This window comes from Thermobia domestica, chromosome 8 (genome assembly GCF_964235325.1).
Source record: "Thermobia domestica chromosome 8, izTheDome1.hap1.1, whole genome shotgun sequence".
Taxonomy (NCBI): domain Eukaryota; kingdom Metazoa; phylum Arthropoda; class Insecta; order Zygentoma; family Lepismatidae; genus Thermobia; species Thermobia domestica.
This window is the reverse complement of record NC_137461.1, coordinates 150,394,912-150,416,348: the sequence shown is the minus strand read 5'-3', so window position 1 is coordinate 150,416,348 and position 21,437 is coordinate 150,394,912. Positions and strand designations below refer to the sequence as shown.

The 21,437-nt window shown below is 35.5% G+C and overlaps 1 protein-coding gene across 1 annotated transcript in view; it reads right to left on the bottom strand.

The window, feature by feature from the left end:
* Positions 1-8,551: 8,551 nt before the first annotated feature.
* The window catches only part of LOC145693279 (retinaldehyde-binding protein 1-like), a 76,561-nt gene continuing 63,675 nt past the window's right edge, over positions 8,552-21,437 (bottom strand). The window contains exons 6-7 of the mRNA XM_081769124.1: positions 14,024-14,171; positions 8,552-9,212 (exon numbers count right to left, since the gene is read on the bottom strand). Coding sequence (XP_081625250.1) covers positions 9,178-9,212; positions 14,024-14,171 — 183 coding nt within the window. The 3' untranslated portion in view covers positions 8,552-9,177. The remainder of the gene's footprint in view (positions 9,213-14,023; positions 14,172-21,437) is intronic.

The window sequence follows — 21,437 nt, the reverse complement described above, 5'->3', positions numbered from 1 at the left end:
AGTGGTAAAACGCTTACCTCTGGTGCGTGATTCGATCCCTGGCCAAGAAAGTTTGTATTGAACAACATCGTGTCCGTCGGTTTTATCGGAGTACTTCCATTTCCTCCCACATTATCATTCCACCTATTCTTCCATCACTCACTTGCTTTAATTATCTGTCTCCCTTAGCCAAATGAGTACAATCATAGAAACTTAAAATGATTTTATTTTTATCTTTTTTTAATCTTAACAAAATATGACACTCAAAAAAGTTCAGGGAAAAAACATGATCTATATTATAAAATTGAAAGTGACTATGTTTGTGACTCTTAATCTCTTGAACCCCGACCGATCTCGATCAAATTTTCAACGAGATGAGGTTCAGATATGAGGTGGTTTTTATCATATCACTTTAACTGTAGAACTTAGGGGCGGGGGATGGGATGGGAGAAATCTATAAAAATAAATAAAACTTAATAACTCTTGAACCACCCGACCGATCTCGATCAAACTTTCAACATGGATAAGGTTCGGGCCTGGGATGTTTCCTTCATTTCGCTTTTACAATGCAACGAAGGGGAGGGAGAAGGGGGAAATATGCACTATGTGATCAAAAGTATTCGGACACCCCCAAAACGTGTCGCCACGTTTGGCCTAATCCTCGTTTCGCCTAACCAATTATCTGACACTTTTATGACAGATAAATGATGAGATTTGTGTCCGTCATTTTAGGCGAAAAAAAGGATCCTCGTTTGGCCTAATCCTCGTTACGCCTAAAATGGTGGACAATAAGAAAAAATCGTCGAAATTCAACTAAAGGGAAATTATATAAGAGAAAATTCCCTAGTATATAAAAAATTAAGAAATGCAAAATATATAGATTAACATTATATTAACTATTTTCGAGGAGTTAGGATTACCAAAATTCCTTTATGTATTTACTAGGACCATGGGTATATACGAATCTATATGAGTAGGCGAATAGCAAAACCCGTTAAATTCACATTTTAAAATTTGTGACAAATCGAGAAAAACTGTTTAAATAAGTCATAATTGAAGGGTACGGGGAAAAAACAAGGAATGTCCATGTATGTGCTTTTTCGGGTGCTTTGTCCTATCTGTTGGTGACTCTTGGCACTATTTGACTGTCTATGCCGTGCATGCGTAGATGTAGAAATGTTCATGTAAAAAGTGGCAAAATATTTTATAACCCTATTCTTTGTACGCGGTTTTCAATATTAAAACGCCGTTTTCTCGAAAATGTAGTTTTGTGACATTCCTTGTTTTTTCCCCTTACCCTTCAATTGTAAAATAACATTAGAAACTAGAGAACATTAAAAAATTTAGAATAATGTGAGTGTTGGTCTGTCGAAAGCTGTATAATCACACTAGTCTGTGAATTGCGTTATTGAAGAAAATAGTTTAGATTTAACAGGTTTTGCTTATGTAAATGGAAATAACAGCTTTTGCATCTGGACGAGTGGCCATTGTTGTTAAGGTTCAAGATACAAAACCTATCAAAAAGAAAGGGAGTCAGAATCAGAAATCAGTATTATGACTACTAAAATATTGGGGGGCGGGAATGTATTATCAACTGTACATTGCACAAGATTGGCACAAATGAATATGGATACATAAATGCTACATTAATTTTGTTCTAAATTAAAAACAATGGATCCAAATGTGCAAAAAATTGAATTATGTAACCTCCTCTCCATCATCATCTACGAAATGGAAATCCATATCGCCGTTGTCCTCTGGTGCATCACCATTTTCTCGGTTTTCTATTCCTCAAAAACCTCTTTGTAAAACGTGAGCTTTGAGGTGCTTTCAATCGTCAAACCCTTCGTAACTACAAGCGGAGTTATACCTATTCGTATACATTTCTAAACTGAGTGACTATATTTTGGAAGAGTTTGTAACCTTTTATGGACTAACATAGGGTGAATATTAATTTGCCAATTATCCCAATATATGAATTTGAAATATAGCAAAACAAAATGTGCAAATGTTGAGTTTGAGCAAAACAATGGCAGAAAGAGAACCATAAATGATAAATAAGTGGCAAAATTTTTTAACATGTTGTACCAGAAGCATGTTATAATTTTGAATGATAATTGACACGAGACATTTTAAGAAAGAGGTTCTGCTGAAGCTGAAGAGACCGTTTAGAGAAGAACCTAATCCAACAATGTCCTGTTCAAAGTAAAGAGTTACTCTGAAATACAAAACAAACGACTTTTAACCATCCACTCACCTTGTCTTTTTGGCTACATTTCGTTTCCAGTTTTTCATGTGTCTTGTACGTTTTCTAGACAATTTTGGTGTTGTATGATAACAAAATTATGATCATCGCTGCTTAGAGTATCGCTTTCTTTCGATTTTGCCTGCATTTGTCTAGTAATTATTAAAAAAAAGCAAATAAGCACAGAAAAGTTTCACGAACAGTTAGTTTAAGATGTATAGTGTCTCCATTTTCAGTCCAGGGTGCGCGGTGGCTCAGTAGCAGAGCGTTCACCTCCGGTGCTTGGGGGCCTGGTTCGATCCCAGCTCGCGCCATGCGGACTTTGTGGTGGACAAACACCGTGCTCGTGGGTTTTCTCGGGGTTCTCCCGTTTCCTCCCACTTTCTTAATTCCACCATTTCATTCATTTCTCATCATCACCGTCTCCTTTAGCCTGACCGGCATAACCGTGGGATGTAAAACTACAGATTTCATTTTCTTTCTTTTTTCAATTTTCAGTCCAAAAATAAAAATAAAATGAAAGCACACACTTCAAATTCTACCAAATAAAATTTCGAATGATTTACGAAGAGTTGCAATAAATATTCAGATTACTAGACTAATCCTATAAAGTACGAAACCACAAATTGTTTTAAATATGGAATTAACCGGGTATGATTCTGCTTTTCTCATGAAGTTATTTGCAGGTTTGGGATTTAACAGTTTATGAAACTGAATATGGAAGAGGGATTTAACTGGTTTTGCATCTGTTGCCATGATGGATTTAACAAGTTTTGGTAATTGGCACATATTTCAATCTCAATTTTCAACTAGTTAAAATGGCTTTTTCTACTGAATACTATTTGGAAATAATAGCTTTCCAACTAAGGTTTCCAGAGCAACCACTATCTCATTTTTTTAAAGTGAATTTAACGGGCTTTGCCATTGACCTACTCATATATCGTATATATATCGACACGTTCTCTAATGATCCACACGATTTATGGTACGGATTCCAAATCTTAAGAATAGATTTCATTTCAGCTTGAGTCTTCTATTAAAGTAAGAACTAGTACAACTTTCGGTTTCAATATTGATTCCTAAATATTAAAAATAGTAAGAGATAATGAGAAATCGTTTTTGATGAGAATTCAGTTTCCGATAAACTGGTTGCATGTCTCACATTATCACTCTATTACTGCCGTAAGTTATAGATATATTTCCGGTTTCAATATTGAATCTGCATAATTTGGAAATCTACAGTAATTTAACAATGTAAAAAGAAACTCACTTGTAAGAGAACAAGGTATAAATGTTTTCATAACTTTGCTTACTGCACCGAACACCAGTAAACCTTTGCCAAGACGGACACTCAACTGAATAAGGGGTTCAGCCGGATAGTTAGTAGACAACGTTCGCTTCATCGTATGGACTTCAGAAGCCGATAACCCACGAGATTAGGGTCTACTAATTGTCATTATATGTCACTACGGTTAATGTTTTACACTGGCAACAGAATGCCGTGACTGGACCATAAAAACGAGTAGCATGGTGCGATGCAGGGTTGGCAAAAATCATGTTTAAAAAAATAAATAAACCCGTTTTTTTTGTTTAAACACGGTATTTTTTGAGTTTAAACCAGGTTTTTTGTTTAAATAATTTGCTGCATGTATTTATATCACATATGGAGAGAAATAAGTTCGTTTATCTTGGTGTTATTATGCAACAACCGGGTTATGCTGGAAGAGGTCACATAAGCTTAAAGCGGAATCAAACCGCTTCTCGGCTTACATCCGAGAGAAATTGTCCTCCATTTGAACTCGAAACCGGGACTAATTGACCACAAATGCGATATGTCTGCCGACTCACTCATGAAGGACTCCTGGTAAAAATACGTTGTGCTGATAGGTATTTGTTAATGTAACTGTCAAGAGTCATTTCAGAAGGACAAAAAGATAACCAGTTGCACAAGTGAAACCATTATACAGAATTACATATGGACAATTTCAAAATGCTGCAGAGTACAGAAGAACTAATTTAGTCCAAGTTAGTTCATTACGACATTTATTAGTCCAATGCCGTGGTCCGGAACATGGGGAGGAGAGGGGATATAAAAATCATCGAAAATGACCAATATCAAGAAGCGCTTTAATAGTAGTAAAAGGTGACTGACTAACGAAGCATATTACTATTTTTTCTTAATTTAATCCAGCGAAGCGAGTAATTGATGCTAGTAATTACTATTATTAAAAAGCGTTCTTTATATTTTAATTAAATGACAAATCAACCTTTACCTGAAGTTGAATATTAGTGTGAGTCCCCCTAGGATGTCTTAGTCTCATCGACCCTTCTTACTTGGCGTGAGGTTAGCGGACCGTTTCAAGGCTACGACGGGAGAGACCCGGCTTTGATTTCCAGTTAGAAACACTATTTTATTTCTACGGGAGAGAAGACAGGAAATTCCTTTTCTCAAGATTTTATTTCCCTGGCACCATCTTAATTATTGTTTTTCCATACTGGGAAGCATATTTTCCACCCCTCTAAAAATTCCTGGCAAGTATTATATATATATATTTAGCAACAACAGTTGTCAAGAGCTGTAGTATAGTGTGTACTCAACGTCATCTAAAATTAGACGGGAAATTGAAACTGTCTCAGGGGATCTAATAGTTAGATTTTACATGTAATATAACGGAAACATTTGATATAAGGTCATCCTCATACTATTCAGTACAATCTTTATGCAAGTGCTACCCAGCTTTCCATAGAAATGCTCGAGTTCATGCAACGTTTTGGGGACTGTATGAGAAACTATCAAAGTGAATATTATTTTGTGAAATAGTCATGATTTGAGATGTATTGGAACCATTTCAAGCATACAGCTGATATTTCCAAGAAAGATAAGGATCCATCATAACAGCTGTTTGCACGATTGAAAACTGTCCATATATCGCAAACTTTGAAAACGAAATCTTCTGAGCACCTTCTGTTGTCAGTTCGAAGAGAAAGGTATTATTCGTTGTGTTCCAGTAATGAAACCAACAGAAGGGTCTCTTCATAAATAATAATGGATAAGACGACTACAGTTTTTCTTAAAAGCTTAGTGGGCAATCAAGTCTCGTTTCCCCCAGACAAGTGTGAACGGAGTCTTGATAGAATTGGACTGGCCCAAGGATGCAGCTAGAAAAATGTTGTATGGTGGTGACCAGGATGTACTTGAAATTTCAGGAAAATTGAAAATTTTTCTCTGACGAGTCAACTAAAATTTTGTAGGAATTTCGGAAGCACAAGATTCAGCCTAATTAGGCAGGGCAAAACCTGTCGAAATTGTACCTAAGACTCGGTGTTCTTTTAATTTTACCTGCAAAATCTAAAAGAAATTTTTCGAGTTTGAACCTTCATCATACTGCATCTAGGAACCGTTTACGTAAGTGCTAAAAGACTAGAGTCTCTAAATTGTGGGAATATTAATAGACCACACATTTTTTCATTCAATGCTGAAAATTACGGTGTAAATTGATTTAACACGTCGGCATTCTGTGAATGACAAGTCCTCTGACAAATAATCAACATTGAATGTTTACCAGTCTCCAATGTCTTCACAGTTCTGACGTAAGTACTGTTATTTATGTAAGTTTATGCTCATTACATAAGGTTCTGGGCTAACATGCATTGAAGGTATTGAATTGTTTTCTATTAATTTTACTATATTAAGATGACACACAGCATATCTGTTATCCTTTTTTATATTTAACATTACCTTTGTTCTGTTTCCCATTTTTCTGCATAGTTGTATTTATAATAAAACAATTACTTGCTAATTGAATGAAGTGTAGTATCAAGTAAATACAATAGAAGGTACTGAATATGAAATTCTATATACCTATTAAGGCAGTTGTAATAATGTCCGTAAAATAGGCTTGGTGGAAATATCTATATTCCTTTTTCTGTTTCACGCAGAGTGAGGAGGTATACATTTGTTAAATTGCTAAATGTTAGGTAATGATTCAGGATTTCCCTTTTCAGAAAATTCGTAGATAGAATACTGGTTAGAACTTAAGTGGATCCAGGCCCGTATACACGGGGGGGGGGGGTCTAGGAGGACCTCCCTCCTAAATTTTTGCTGGCCCGCTAAAATTTTCACGGTAAGTTGCAAATGAACTTTAATATGGTGATGAACTATAATATGGTTGGATCGGGCCCTCTCTAACTTCTACCGGCAACCCCCTACATTTTTGGGCTGGCTGAATGGATTCATCCCAGCTTTGTCGATCCACTTTTGTGTCCACTTCTGCTTAGCTTTGGTGCTCCGAAAGAACGTTAAACTTTAGTTCAATTAAGTAGAATATTTGAGTGACTCTTAATTATGACGACGCTGGACAAAAGTACAAAGCTAAAGTTTTTTTTTTTTTTTTTTTAAATGAGGTGTCTTATTCGTTATATTGAATCAATTCATAAATGCAAGACAATCTTCCTTGCCACACAGTTTATATTTAGTTTAACTTTCTATGAAATGAGATAAAATCTTTCAGTTTAACGTCCCACGATATGCCTTGTAGGCTAGAAGAGACGATGATTAAGGCAAGCGAATGGTGATGGAAGAATTGGTGGAATGAGAATGTGGTAGGAAACTGGAATACTTCGAGAAAATCCATGGACATGATGTTGCCCACCAGAAACTTACTTGATTGGAGATCGATCCACACACCAGAGGTAAGTACTCTACCACTAAGTTACTGTGGCCCCTTAACGTTTCATATTTCGGCTCTTTAGGCTAAGGGAGACGGATCATTAAAGCAGGTGAATAACAATGCAAGAATCGATGGAATGAGAATGTGGGAGAACCTTGAGGAAAACCATGGTCATGTAATCTACCACAAACTTACTTGGCCGGGAATCGAACCAGGGAACCCACGTTTCAGACGTAAGCGCTCCACTACTGAGTCACTGTGCTCCCCATTACGCAGATTAAATGGAACCGAAATGTACACTCATTTTCAAAATGATTGTCGCATATCTATAAATGTATTTTTGTAAGAATATAATTTGATAATGTTTCTGCAGGGTACTTTTAATACTGATACTACGCGTATAATCGGGAAATGTATATTTGTGGAAAATTTCATAGGAAAAGAATTATAAATACGAAAATTAGGATGAGTAAAACAAAATGTCGCTAAATGAACAAGAAAGTTTTATTTTCATTTTATTGTTCTTATTTACTGCTCTTTTGACATGAAATTTACTACATACATGTCTTTGCCGATTATACACATTACTAACATTATAAGAAATACCGGGCGAATTCTTTATCAAATTATATTCCTACAACAACATATTTATAGACATGCGACAATAATTTTGGACATGAGTGTACTTACTGAGAATTGAAAGCGCTAACACACAGAGAGAAAGCTCGAGCGTTAGCAACTTGGCTAAGAAGGTGTACGCGTCAACAGTAATTCTAAAGTCAAAAACGAAGTGAAATAATAAAAATAGGAAACGGTGATGATACTACTTATACATTTTTAATTCTACACACATTATTTTGAGATTATCGAGACGAGATCGAGATAAGCTCCATACAACTCTGGAGCATGCACTGCTTCTCCTTTACTGCTCCTTTTTAGATACTTACACTAAACGTACAATAAAAACTTTTTTTTTTTTTTTTTGCGAGTGAGTAAGATGCAACAGATCGTTGTGTTGATCACGGAAAGACTTGAAATTCAAAAGGTTTACATTGAGACATTCGTTGCACTCTACTATCTCAAAAGTAATTTTACTTTCGATCTTTCACCTCAGCCTTCCAGAATTCTCTTGAGCCATGACTCGTAGTCTTATTGTCATTAGTCGTCTGGGGTTATAAGCACGAGACCTCCTTAGAAAAGGCAAGCAACAAAAGTAAGTATTAATCAAATATAATCCCCTTGTATCTCTGATCTTTCTTTGGAACTTACTTGGAACACAGAGAATGGCAATTAATTGGAATGGTATTTAGGAGATGACAGAGAACATAATTTTACGAATTGTTACAAGTTAAGAACCTCAATGTCTGATTTATTTTAACTATCATTTGATTTATTTACGATATCCCACAATTGGATTCTGTGAAATCCCACGAAAAATAGTTGTGAACCTAAGACAGCAGGTAAACTAACAGTAAACTAACAAAACATGTTAGTGAAGTTCTTCTAAAACTACAAGGAAATGTAATATTGAACTTCCGTAATTCTGTACACTATCATATCATATTCACATGAAGGTGAACAATATCACAATAGTAATAATAATAATAATAATAATAATAATAATAATAATAATAATAATAATAATAATAATAATAATAATAATAATAATAATAGATTTCCGTTACTATTGATGCATTAAGACAGGCAACGATACACGCTTCTATAATCTTTTGTATTCGATATACCTATGAAAAACATAATACTTCTTAAAAGGAAGACTTACAAGACACTTGCAAGCAAGACCAAGATCAAGGGCTTCAGACTACCTGGATCTTTGTTTTAGCCTTGTATATGTTCATCACTAAACAATCAAGAGGGCCAGCCCCAGATTGAATATAGAACTCACAAATACTGAATTGTAAACACACTTTCTTAATTGCAGAAGCCACTACAGAGAAACAAAAGTACTACTTGAGAAAGAAACTAAAATAAATAAATGCCGTGATTATGAAACGGCATTTTTGTATCTTTATTAAATAAACTTATTATAAACCCTGAAAGTACTGAGAATCATTTTTTAGATATGTCAGAATATCGACAATAAGAACACATTTAAATATACTTTATTTCAATGTTACGTTCATGTAATAAGAATGAGAAGAAATTTATCCTCAAGAGACTATATATTAATGTCATACACTATTCTGATACAATAATACTTTAGGCCTAGTTCGGAGTAAAAATCACTTTAAGAGAATCAGACTTTATCTGGTGATTTTGTTTCTATTCTTTTTCCACGTACCCATACTGCATCATTTCTGAAAAAGAAATAAAAACAGCAAATCAATTTACTTTAGTACATCTTCACACTACGATAAATTTAAATTTTATTTAGAATTGCAATGACATTAGATGTTACTTATAATAAATTATGCAGAAATATCTGGAAGTACAACTACTACGTTTAATAATTTACAAACTGAAATAGAACAATAGGAAATTTGGTTAAATTTTAGGATCAGTATGTGCTCAAGCGAGGTTTCTATTGATTTCACGAATTTTAATTCTGATGTGTTATAGCGACGAATGTCAAATTTCTGAACAATTTCGATTCATGTTGCTAACTTTCCAACAGTAATTATGAAACCGGCTTGTCTTTCCCTACACAAATACATGGAACTAAATCGAAGTCCCATATGAATCGAGTGTCATAACTTGAGGAAGGGTCCGCATAGTAGAGGTTTGCACGGGCTCGGGCCTAAAAAGCATATATCACTTCGGGCCCGGGTCGCAAATTTTTAAATATACAGCCATATTTCTCGGGCCTAACTTTGTAAATATACTGTACAACGATATACATATTGCACCGTTCTTTCTGGAGAACTTTTAAAGCACAACTACAAAATTAAGTCTGTAATTGCTGTAAATAAAGGTACAATTTTGCATTAATTATCAAGTTTCTGTAATGCGGGCTTATTTCGGGTTCATTTGACTATCACATGAGCTCGGGCCAGGCTCGGGCCTAAATGCTAAAACATTTCGGACTCGGGTCGGGCCTCACATTGTAAATTCACTGGCCGGGACAGGCACGGGCTAAGAATTCCGGCTCGTGCAGAACTCTGCCGCATCGTGAGGTCTGCTAAGCTGTCATTGCCACCACTATTTCCCAAAGTAATTTACATTTCACTTTTTAGTGTTCACACCTATTTTGTTAGTTCGTAACTGAAAGGAAGGGAAAATAAGAAAGAAAAACGTGCATCTGTGTTAGAGTAAAGGTGAAAAAGAGATGACACACATGTGTTCGCCGCTAGAAATCCGAGATTGCTATTGTAAATTAACTTTATGTCCAAACATAACACATTTAAGATAAAAATCAGGTTTGAATGTTGTTCAATCTAGATTTGAACTTCGCATAACTAAGATAAAAATAAAATTTGACCGAAGAGAACATTTAATCTCTTTTAAAGTTGCGACAACATATCATTAACTTCATCAGAATGCCTTATTGCCGAAATTCAAAAATTATAAGATACTAATAATAAAGAGTTTGTTTTGGTCAGGTTTTATTTGTATTTCCAAAATCAGGTATTTTTACAGATCAACTTGACCGGCTTCCTTCAAGTGACTCCTCATCTCTGGAAACTGTTTCAACTATACCTAATGGAAATTTCCTTTGTAATCAAAGATTTGAATTTAGTGGTACTATCGCCTAGAAGTAATGTTCAATATATAGCAAAAATCTCAGAATAATACTTTTTAATTACGGAGATATAAAACACCAAACAATCCAAAAAAGTATTGTTTACGTCTCAGAAAGAAAAACGACCCGTTATTGGCGTGACGTCACATGTCGAGTCCCTTCTCTAAAGTTGATAGAAAGTTTCAGTGAATCCTTATTTATTACAGTTTATTATTGTAAACGAAGAATAAATTTAGTAGAATAGGTAAAGGAAAGCAATAAAATAAGTACTGTACGTTGTACATATACAATAATATGTTAATAGGATTTATTCTTCTAGTTTAAAACGCATTCAAAACGTGATCTGTTATGTTTTCTCATCATAAAGATTTAAATATGCTAATAAGTGTATTTTATTATTATATTAGACCAGAAACCGGAGTTTAACTAAGGTAAGTGTACCGGTAATAGACACTGAGTTCTTAGCCAAATAATAAGCGCATGAGATATCGCAGAGAAACAGTGGTCTACAGTTCATATTCTCTAGTATTAGTCTAGCTAACTAGAGTACCCGCTACGCGTTGGGTATTCAACAGTTGCTGGTTCAAGAGCTCAGACACACATCAGTCAGAGTCAAGTATCGACGCTGTCAGATCGGGCTAGCAGATAAGTTTCCAACTTTTTGGTAGTATTTAAAAATATCGGTTATCGGTTCTTGTTTAAGTCAGATTATTTTCACATAAGTAAGTATATTCTGTAGTACAACTTGTGTCTTGTCTTTCAACAATATTATACTTAAACAAACATTAAAGTACAAGAGTTAATGCTAATTTTGGACCAGTAACCATATCAACCACACTGGGTGCTGCTGTTTTATTAGCGATATAAAAACAAACATGATTAGTGTCTTACTTCAATATAGTTTCATCCTTATAGGTAACATGATTACCGTACAGGGTCAATTTTTTAGCTTTACAAAGAAAACAGCAATTCCACATTTTCCTGCAAATTTTGCACGAGGATTTACACTCATCTGTATCATTTTCTATCGGTTTGATGAGATCTATAGATTTGTTTATGTCTTGTTTTTGAACATGTTTTTCGTTGAACGATTATAATAACATAGAATTTAAATATATCTGTATTGTAATCGTATTTTGGTGTTAACGTTTTCTAAATTGACAAAGAACTAGGCTGCATTTTGAAATTTTAAAATGATGCAAGGAGCTCCAGTTTTAAAGGAAAGCCATTGACTGGGAAGTGATCCATAATCAAGTGAATTAATTCCAGTTCTGCTGTAAGTGATACATGATTCAGATATCGATCTCCAAAGACATTAGTTCTGGCATTCTTTCTCTTCACATCTAGAGTCTTCTACTTCTTGAAATTTCCAATTGTCTTCAGAGAGCTAAAAATGCATCTATCGATTTTGATTTACGTTCGTATGGAACACTGAAGTAAAGGAGGACGGAAACAACTACTCATGTGGACTCCTAATCCTACCAATGCTTCAGTCTAAAGTTGTTGGCAAGTAAATTGACTATTATGTTAAGACCATTTCACACAAAAATATGCCTTTCTCATCATATTTTAATCCAAGCAGAGCGCTTCTCTCTTGTTTAATGGATAGCGCGCGCGCGTCTTTGGTACATCTGGTCCTGAATTCAATACCTTGTAGGAGAGTCTTAAAACTCGAAGGTATTACATTAGTTCGGATTCTACTGTAGGTCTAAGGAGCCGCGGTGGCTCAGTGGTAGAGGGTTCACCTCTGGTGCATAGGGTTCTTGGTTCGGTCCCAGATCGCGCCAAGTGAACTTTCTGGTGGACAAACACCGTGTGCGTGGGTTTTCTCGGAGTTCTTCCATTTCCTCCCACTTTCTTCATTCCACCATCTCATTCATTTCTCATCATCACCGTTTCCTTTAGCCTATCTGGCATAACCGTGGGACGTAAAACTTAAAGATTTTTCTACTGTAGGTCTTCATCTTTAAATCACCTAGAACTGTAGATTCACTTCTCATATAGCCTCGGTGTTGAAACGGGACACTAAATCAATCCAAGAAGATAGATTGCAGGATCACCTGTAGATCACGGCTTGAAGACTATATACGTTGAACCTACATCACAGGCTTATTAACGCAAGCTAAACTCTTCTACATGTATAGCGCTATCATTTATGTACCTTCCCTGAGTGATGTCTACGAGATGAACGAAATGAGATAAAGATTTTCGAAAATATTTTCTCGTCTTCTTTTCAAATTCACATTCAAAATTTGCGCCTTGATTCTGTTCTTACTTTGATTTATATGTAACCAGAGACCTTTTGCGTTACAAGAAGTTCACAAAGATATGTAAAGAGAAATTTAAAACTTATTTATTATTAGAGTACGTTGTGTAATGATTTGCTTATCTTTAGTCATTCATAAATTTACTTCATTTATTCCGGGCAATCCCTTTATCAATTTATAGTTTTTATAATATGAATATGTAACACTAAAACCAAGGATGTTATAAAATAGAGGATCTGCCCATACAACAAAATCGTGAAGCCATAGGTGACAGCTTCGCCACACCTACTCTGCCCACTCCGCGCTACTAAAATCGCAATGTTTCGAGCCAACAATTACGGTGGAAACGAGAGTAACCAATACGATTCTCTGTTTTTTTTTTTTTTTTGGCTTCATCGAGTTCATATGATGAAGATACGTATGGGCAGATCCTCTATTTTATAACATCCTTGACTAAAACAATGTTTGAGATATAAGATGTGGATTAACTAGTGTTGCCCATAATGCTAGAGAAATTTATCATCTTGTCTCGAATTTAAAAAAAATGTATTTCTGGTCTTAAAACTGGTCTCATTTTCGAGATAAGACGAGAAGTTTCTTGTTTTGTCGATAGTATTATCCATGAACTATATTATAGAAATGAAACTAAAACGCAAAAAAGGAAATTTACTACAATGTATTGTTTTGTTTCTCTACGGTTCCTCTATAGTTGGAATAATACAATCTTTAGTTATTGACTTTATTAGAAATAGTTATAGATTATATACATTAATATTATTATATATATATATCTTACAGTAAACTAGAAGATAATAAAACTAAAATAACGAAGAATATATTGGTATTTCGATTAAGACACAAAGAAAACGGGTCGATTAATACCTTCTTCAAAATCAGAATGCTTCTCTAAAGGTCCAAATAGAAGCTTCTGAATTTTCGACAAGTGACCTACCAGTGAAGGACGGTTATTGATGAAAATGATGATGATAGTGTGTTAGATCTCAAATGAATATTATTCAGTGGTTTCAAGAGATGAACAAACTTCCTTTTAAGGTCTTCTAATCTTTGAAACCCTAAACAGTTTTAGTAATTTCGGGTGCATAGTTCGCAGTAATCAGAAAGTAGAACTATAAGCAGAACAAATTATTCAAACATTGCAAACCTGTTAATATTTCGTCCTTCTTCTTGAGATATTCTTCAAAGTCCTCAAATGCTTCTTCTTCTTCTAGCTCACCTCCTAAATCTTTTGGCAGTATTGCTGGATCAAAGTGTTCGAGCAATGATTCTGGATTATTATAGTGGAAGTACATCTGAAAAACGAGATTTTAGAAACTGCAAATATCAACATAATTTCATCATTAAGAACTACTTTGTTACGTAAGTTCATTATAGTTTTCTACCTTTCGTTAACATACTTATTATCTCGCGATAAATGCTAAATCAAATGTATTAATAGGATCATTGGGTCAAATGGAACACTGAGTTCGCTCGTGGCTAAGTGGTCAGTGCTCGTTTGGGGTGGGAAACACAGGTTCGATTTCCGGCGGAAGCTAATGTGGTTCAGATCCTACCTTAAGCTGTAAATCCACGTCTCATGTAGTCTCGGCTGTGCAGAAAGGGACATTAAACTCAAAATCAGATCAAATGAAGCAAATGGAAAACAGATCATAAGAAAACAAGATATGTAGATGAAGGAGTTGGACTGGTTGGGACCCAGTTATATCGCTGAGCGATCACAACGGCCAACTTTCAAAACCGTCAAATCGCTCACAAAAAGATCAAGTCACCCATAGAAACGATCAATATGCTCAATTGCCGTAGTGGCCCCATATTTCTTTCTTTTTTTTTTTTTTTTTTAAAAATATTTTTTCCACGTTTCTCTTACAATCTTTAGGCACTACTCAGTTTACTTCTATCCTCCCAAACTGTCATCCATTTATATTGGATTAGGTTGCAGTAAGCTATTTCTGTTATATTGCCTTATGCTCCTGTTACATTTTAGACACTCACCTACTTAATCAATAATTAAGCCTTAAGCAATAACTCTATGGTGTTTAAACACCTCCCTTTCATTTCTGTCTTGAAGTGCATATACACTTAACAACAGGGGTGGCTTTAGGATTTTAATTTTGGGTAGGCCCGCTCCCTCGCGCATGGATATATATGCACATTTGATTGATTAATGACAGTAGGAAATTACTTTTACAGTAGTGGTTGATGCTGCTTGTTAAATAATTATTTACCATTAATATAAACAGTGGAAAATATATTTACTCTTTGTTGCGTCTTTTAGCTTTTATAGGGTGGTTGTGCCAGTCTTCGACCACCCCCTAGTTGCCGACCACTTTTCACTTTAAAACCATATATTAGGCTTATTTTCCGATAAAAAAGCATGCTTTTCCGTTATAACTGAATTGCAGCTTATTCTGAACCAATCACAAAGATACTGTCAAAATAGATTGCACATGCATTCGGTAATAGCCAATCAAATGTATGTATATGGAAGACGCACTGAGTTTTCGACAACTTTAATCTGTTGCAAATGGGAACGACAGCGCCCTGTTTTTCGTGCTTTTCCATAGTTTTATCTCACGAGGTAAGAAATGCACATATGATTCTGTTACATGAAACTGTAGAGCACATTTTAGTAATTAAATTTTAGTGATAACTGTAAGGTATGAAGAATAAATCAATAAAATGTAATGGTCGGACAATGACTTATGAAATAATCTTTGTTAACTAGTGTTCGACCACAGGGTGGTCGAGCACTGAAAAATTGTAGAAATATCAATAACGACTAACTTTCGATTCATCTGCATGAAATGAGTACCTAGTTATCAATTTTGAAGTTATAATGGAATACGAAAACATTTACTAGTGTTCGACCACTACTTTTCGTAATACAATTGTACTGGTCGAAGATTAGCTGTTTCTTTCTCAGTGTCCGACCATGCTTTGCGTTTGTATTTTCTCGCAGAATTTCTTGATTCAAACACTAATTCAGTGATCAATTTACATTTGTATAATCATCTGCTGAGTGTTACCGTTAATACATGAATATTCACCGAATGACCGTAGCTCAATGGTAATGGTGAAGAGGCAATCCACTGAGGGTTCGAATCGCTCTCAAGAGCTAGGGTATTTTTAATTGTCCTCGATATTTCTGTGTTCGTGTCCCTGTCAGGATTGGATTACCTCCAATTGGCTCGAGGAGCATTCAGGCTTAATGTCCCGGCTGAGACGAACTTTGAAAAAAAAATAGTAAAGCGTTGGCTTAGCATTCGGTCGGGCCAGCGGTCGACCATCTTGACTGAGTTCTTTCGAATTTTTCCTCAGTCACACCAGGCAAATGCTGGGATGGTATCTTCAAAATAGGCCCTGGCCGTCTAACTTCCAACATCCTCTCCCCCATCCTATCCCGGTCGGAACCGTAGATGCCTAAAGGTCATAAAATAAATTCAAATTGAAGTAACTGAATATTCATGTAGTTTCCCAACATTTTCATGGAAAATTAACGGCACTGTTAGGGTATGACATTTAATTTGAATAATAAATTTATTATATTTGGTCTAATTCGTTTAATACTGAACTACACTATTCTCACTATGTCGTGGAACGCATTCAAATATTGTTAGCGGAATAGCTACTATCAGCTTACGTCTGGAATACATTTGTTTTCTTTGCATGTCCTTAAGAATTTTTGTTTCTTTCAGAGATAATGAGAGAGTAGGCCTAAGCTTAAACTGCCAGCTTATTCAAACGAGGATCTACAAAAAGCTCTGGAGGCTTGTCGCAAAAGCGCTACATACGAAAGGCATCAGTAATCTATGGAATCCCTCGGGTAACGCTGATGGATAAATTTCATGGTCACAGTCCCAAAAAGCGAAAAATAGATCCAGAACCATACCTAACACAGAAAAAAGAAGAGGGATTAGCAAACTGTCTCCTTTATATGAGGAAAAGGGCTTTCTACAGAAGAAATGCGATCTTCTGAACAGTGTTTAAGAAAATGTCGATTCAGAAAAACGCAAAATGCCGTTGAAAGACAATAGAGCTGGTGAAACCTGGTACTACACTTACTTGAGGAGACACCCACAAATCGTGTTCCTAAACATTGAACAAGGTGCGAAACGATATAACCGAGGGAAACATTCGCTTGTGGTTTTAGGACCTTGAGAAATACTTGAAAGAAACGGGACAATCTGATATTCTAAATGATTCTGAGTGAATTAATGCTGATGAATCTAGCTTTCAACTGTGTCCCAAATCAGGAAAGGCGCTGGGGTCCAAAGCGTGGAAAAATATGTACGAGGTGAAGGGCAACGAGAAAGAAATATTAACACTGCCTTGCACTTTTTCCGCAGCAGGAGAAATTGTATCCCGGACGGTCATATACCTGTATGTAAGAGATCTTCCAAAGGACATCATCAGTGCAGTTTCTTCAGAGATTTTCATAGGCAGGTCAGGTCAGATAGCGGCTGATGCGAAATGAAATACCACGAATGGATAGCAAACGGCTTCCTAAAATGGGTGAATGATCCCTCTATTAAGAAACCAGTCTTTCTGCTAATCGACGGCCACAAGACTCACTTGGTAATGGAAGTCAGAGAATTTTGTTCCAGCCATGCTATAGTACTCTACTGCCTTCCACCAAATAGCACACATATTCTTCAACCCTGCGATGTATCAGTGTTCAAATCGTTTTCGGGAGTTCTACATGGAAACTGAGTAAAATGTTACACGTGTTATTTCTGCACCACTAAGTAAAAGAGTGATATACAAGGTAGCAACACAATTAGAAATTAAAAACGAATTTAGAAGATGGGGTTTATACCCCTTCAACCCAGAGAAGACGAAGCATGTTTGGTGCTGCATTCCACTGAACCTTAAATGAATTTTGTGGTCCCTTTCTTGACAAAACTATCACAAAATTACTTAATCTCAGCGGCTATTGTGCGAAAGTGCGAAGTGATAACTGAAAAACTAATGCTGTAACATCTATAGATGTTATTAGTTTGGTAAAGTTATGCTTTAGCCTTCATACTGTAATTAAAAGCACATTAACCGAGTAGTGGTCGATGACTAAACAGTAGGCGGTCGAACATTAACGAAAAATGGTCGAACACTAAAAGAAATCGGTTACTGGTGTTTCTCCGACTAATATTACATAAATGGTATAAGTTATCTCAGTTTTGGATAAAGTGTAGATAAAATATAGTTTTAAGAACACATGTGAGCTACTTGCAACTTCCTAAGTTGTTCCATTGAGTGAAAAACGATTAAGGACCATAAGAAAATGAGTTAGGTGGTCGAGGACTGGCACATTTACCTTATATTTTTCAACATTTTTGGGTAGGCCTGTGTCTACCCGGCTTATCCGCTAAAGCCGCCATGCTTAACAACTCTCAATTATCTTTATAACCTTCGTAATTAGCCTACATTACTTCTTACAGCCTTCTTGGGTAGCTCGTTCTTGCTATCATATCTAGATTCTACACAGGGTGTTACAAACTTTTTTTGAACTTTTTTGAACTTTTGATGGGTGTTATGAACGTTTTTTTTTAATTTTGATGCGAGAATTTATTCCCAAATTATTGTGATGAATTTTTGTAACACCCTATAGCTATATCTCAAATCAAAAGAATACGTGTGCCATCTATGATCTTAACACTATTTCAATTTGTTTTCAGAGACTGACCTAATAGTGATTACAATATATCGACGTGTGTCTTTTGCATAACACTTTCTGCGTTAAATCGCCTATGCAGAATCTAAACACACTCTCAACAATCTCCCGTTGTTACATTGAATTTAATCACAAACACCCTACAGCCTTCCCTCCTGGTTTTAGTGAGTCGTGTAGTTTTGATACATCTGGTATCGGGCTCAATTCCCATTGGGAGAACAACAAATATTTAGTTTCACAATCATTCGCTTTCATTATTAATTCGCCTTCTTTAGCTTAAAAGATTGCACATTAAGCTAAAAGCATTCACTTTATTTTTACAAATGATCTAACAACGGAAACAAACTAAGAACATAATCCAAACCTACGAACAATTACTTTCTTTTCTTTCCTATTTTTTACAGCACATCTGAACCGTCAGTTTGGCAAACCCTTTTACCTTCGTAATCAAAAGTCTTATTTTAAGCAATAACTATATTATGTTAATATCGCCTTTCTTTTATTTCGATCTTCAAAAGATCAAACACTTAACGATTCTCGGTTATTTTAGTAATCTCTGTAACTAGTTTCTACAGCATTTCTTAAAGTCTTCTTTCATTCAATAATCGTCTTTTCTGTTATACATTCTAGATTCTATGTACTACAAATCAAAAGAATCAATAGGGTAGAATGGGTGAATTAGGAGGTATGTTGTTTTCCAAATTTTTTCCTTACAAGTTATAGATGTTTTTCTAGTTTTTAAGAACTGATTGTATGTTGCAGGTTCTTGTGCACCTACTGTGGTACTGGTAAACTTTCGGCATCTTTACTTTTGATGTTGCAACATCTGTTGGTCTGATTTCCACCCAATTACCCCCTTGGGGATAATTGGGTGCAAAACGATTAAAACCATTGCCAGTGCACATAAACCCGTGAGGGTGATTTGGTGAACTGAAGAAAGCTCAAGCTTTCATTTGATGTATATAACTTGTATTCCACTTAAAAACTAATAGTTTTATGTAGCCTAGAAAAAATTATACCTTTGTTTACACAGAATAAGGAGTAACTTATTTCTAAATCTCAAAGAAATTTGAATACCGTTTCAAGCCTTCCAGTTATTGTTTATAGTATAATATATTGTCCTGTGAACGTAATCCAAAACGTATCACATACGAAAAAGAAAACTATAAGCCGTCAAAACTTTAGGCGAAAACATATAAATAAATAAATACATAAATAAATAAAAATAAAATAAACCCAAGATAACAGGCCCCTGTTATTCAAACAAACACAGAAGAAGGTAAAGACTAACACTAAATAATTATAACTATTACAATAGAACATGTGTTGGAACTCTGGATTGATAAACAGGTTCTATTTACACCATCATCACTATTGGCATACGCAACGGCCATTGGAGGCCTAGGTTGAATAAAATAGCTTAATAAGCACAATGCACTATGAAGCAAATGTGTACACCATAAAATACAAAGATAACACAACATTTAAATGAATTATAACCGAAAAATGTTCACTTAATGATTTCCGGCATTTTACTCCCACATCATGCGCCCAATTACCCCCTGGGGTAAATGGGAGGTAAAAATTTTAATAAAATTTTAACTGCCTCAACGTGAGGATTCAAGATTGCTGCTCTTTACGGCAGCATCCGTATGATGTTTTTAACCAGCAATAATAAATCTGGCTCAAAAGATTAACAGATGAGCAATTTATTGTGACTCAAACCAAAACCCACACAAACCTGAAACTCGGTTTCAAATATGTCATTTCTCAATCAAATCAGTTTGTGTGTGTGTGTGTCATTATTACACCTTCCCAAAATTAATCAAAGCTTTTTTTCTTATCAACATTTACCCATCCAATATTTGGGTGTAATTAAATTCCATAAAAATATACTGAAATGCAAAATATATGTTTTTATAAAGTTTTCCGCCCAATTACCTCCACCACCCAATTTCCCTCTTTTACCCTATGTCATCTACAATCTTTTACTACATTAATTTTCTTTCACAGACTAATATCCGCGACCACAATATGTCGGCATATGTCTCTTCCATAATATTTCTGTGTGAACTCGCCTGCCCAGACTATGAACACTTTCTCAACAATTTCGTTCACCTGACAGATTCCATTCGAAGATTTTCATCAAATCTTTCCCTTGAGAATCGATTTATCATTTTATTAGGAACAGGAACATTATTAATCTCATCCTTTGCATTATAAATAAACATTTTAAAATTATTTTCTCCCTCATCTCTTCGATCTCCATTTTTGAACAGACCTGGTTGAAGTGGATTATACCGGCACACTTAAAGCATTGTTTGCCGCAGGCAGGAGAATTACCATAAACTTGTGACATCATATACATTTGATCTTATTGACGTTGAATCAACGCTGACAGCTGATTCGTAAAGAAGACAAAGACGTCTGTGGCATCGAACTAGAAGATGACTGAAATTTCTGTGACATCTTGAAGGTATTTGATAAAGTTGAAAGCTAGTATTTTATCAGTGACACCAATATTAGACAGAAATATAGATAATCCTTCTCAAAAATAAATTTCTTGGCAGTTAGTAATTTGTAGCGAGCAAATTCACTTCTAAAAAAAAGCGTGAGGTTGATGAGTTGATTTTTGTTTAGCGTCCCTTCAACAGCGAGGCTATATGAGACGTAGACCTACCGATTAACGTGGAATCCGAACCATATGAGCCCCCGCCGGGAATCGAACCCGGGTCTCCCATGCCAAAGGCACTTACACTAACCGCTTAGCCACGTGGGAGCTCACAAAGTATGAGTGGTTCAAAAATGCATCAAGATTATAAGATTCCTATTGTCCCGGAGATATCACAAACTACACCACAGGTTGGTGCACAACATGACTTAAAAGGTG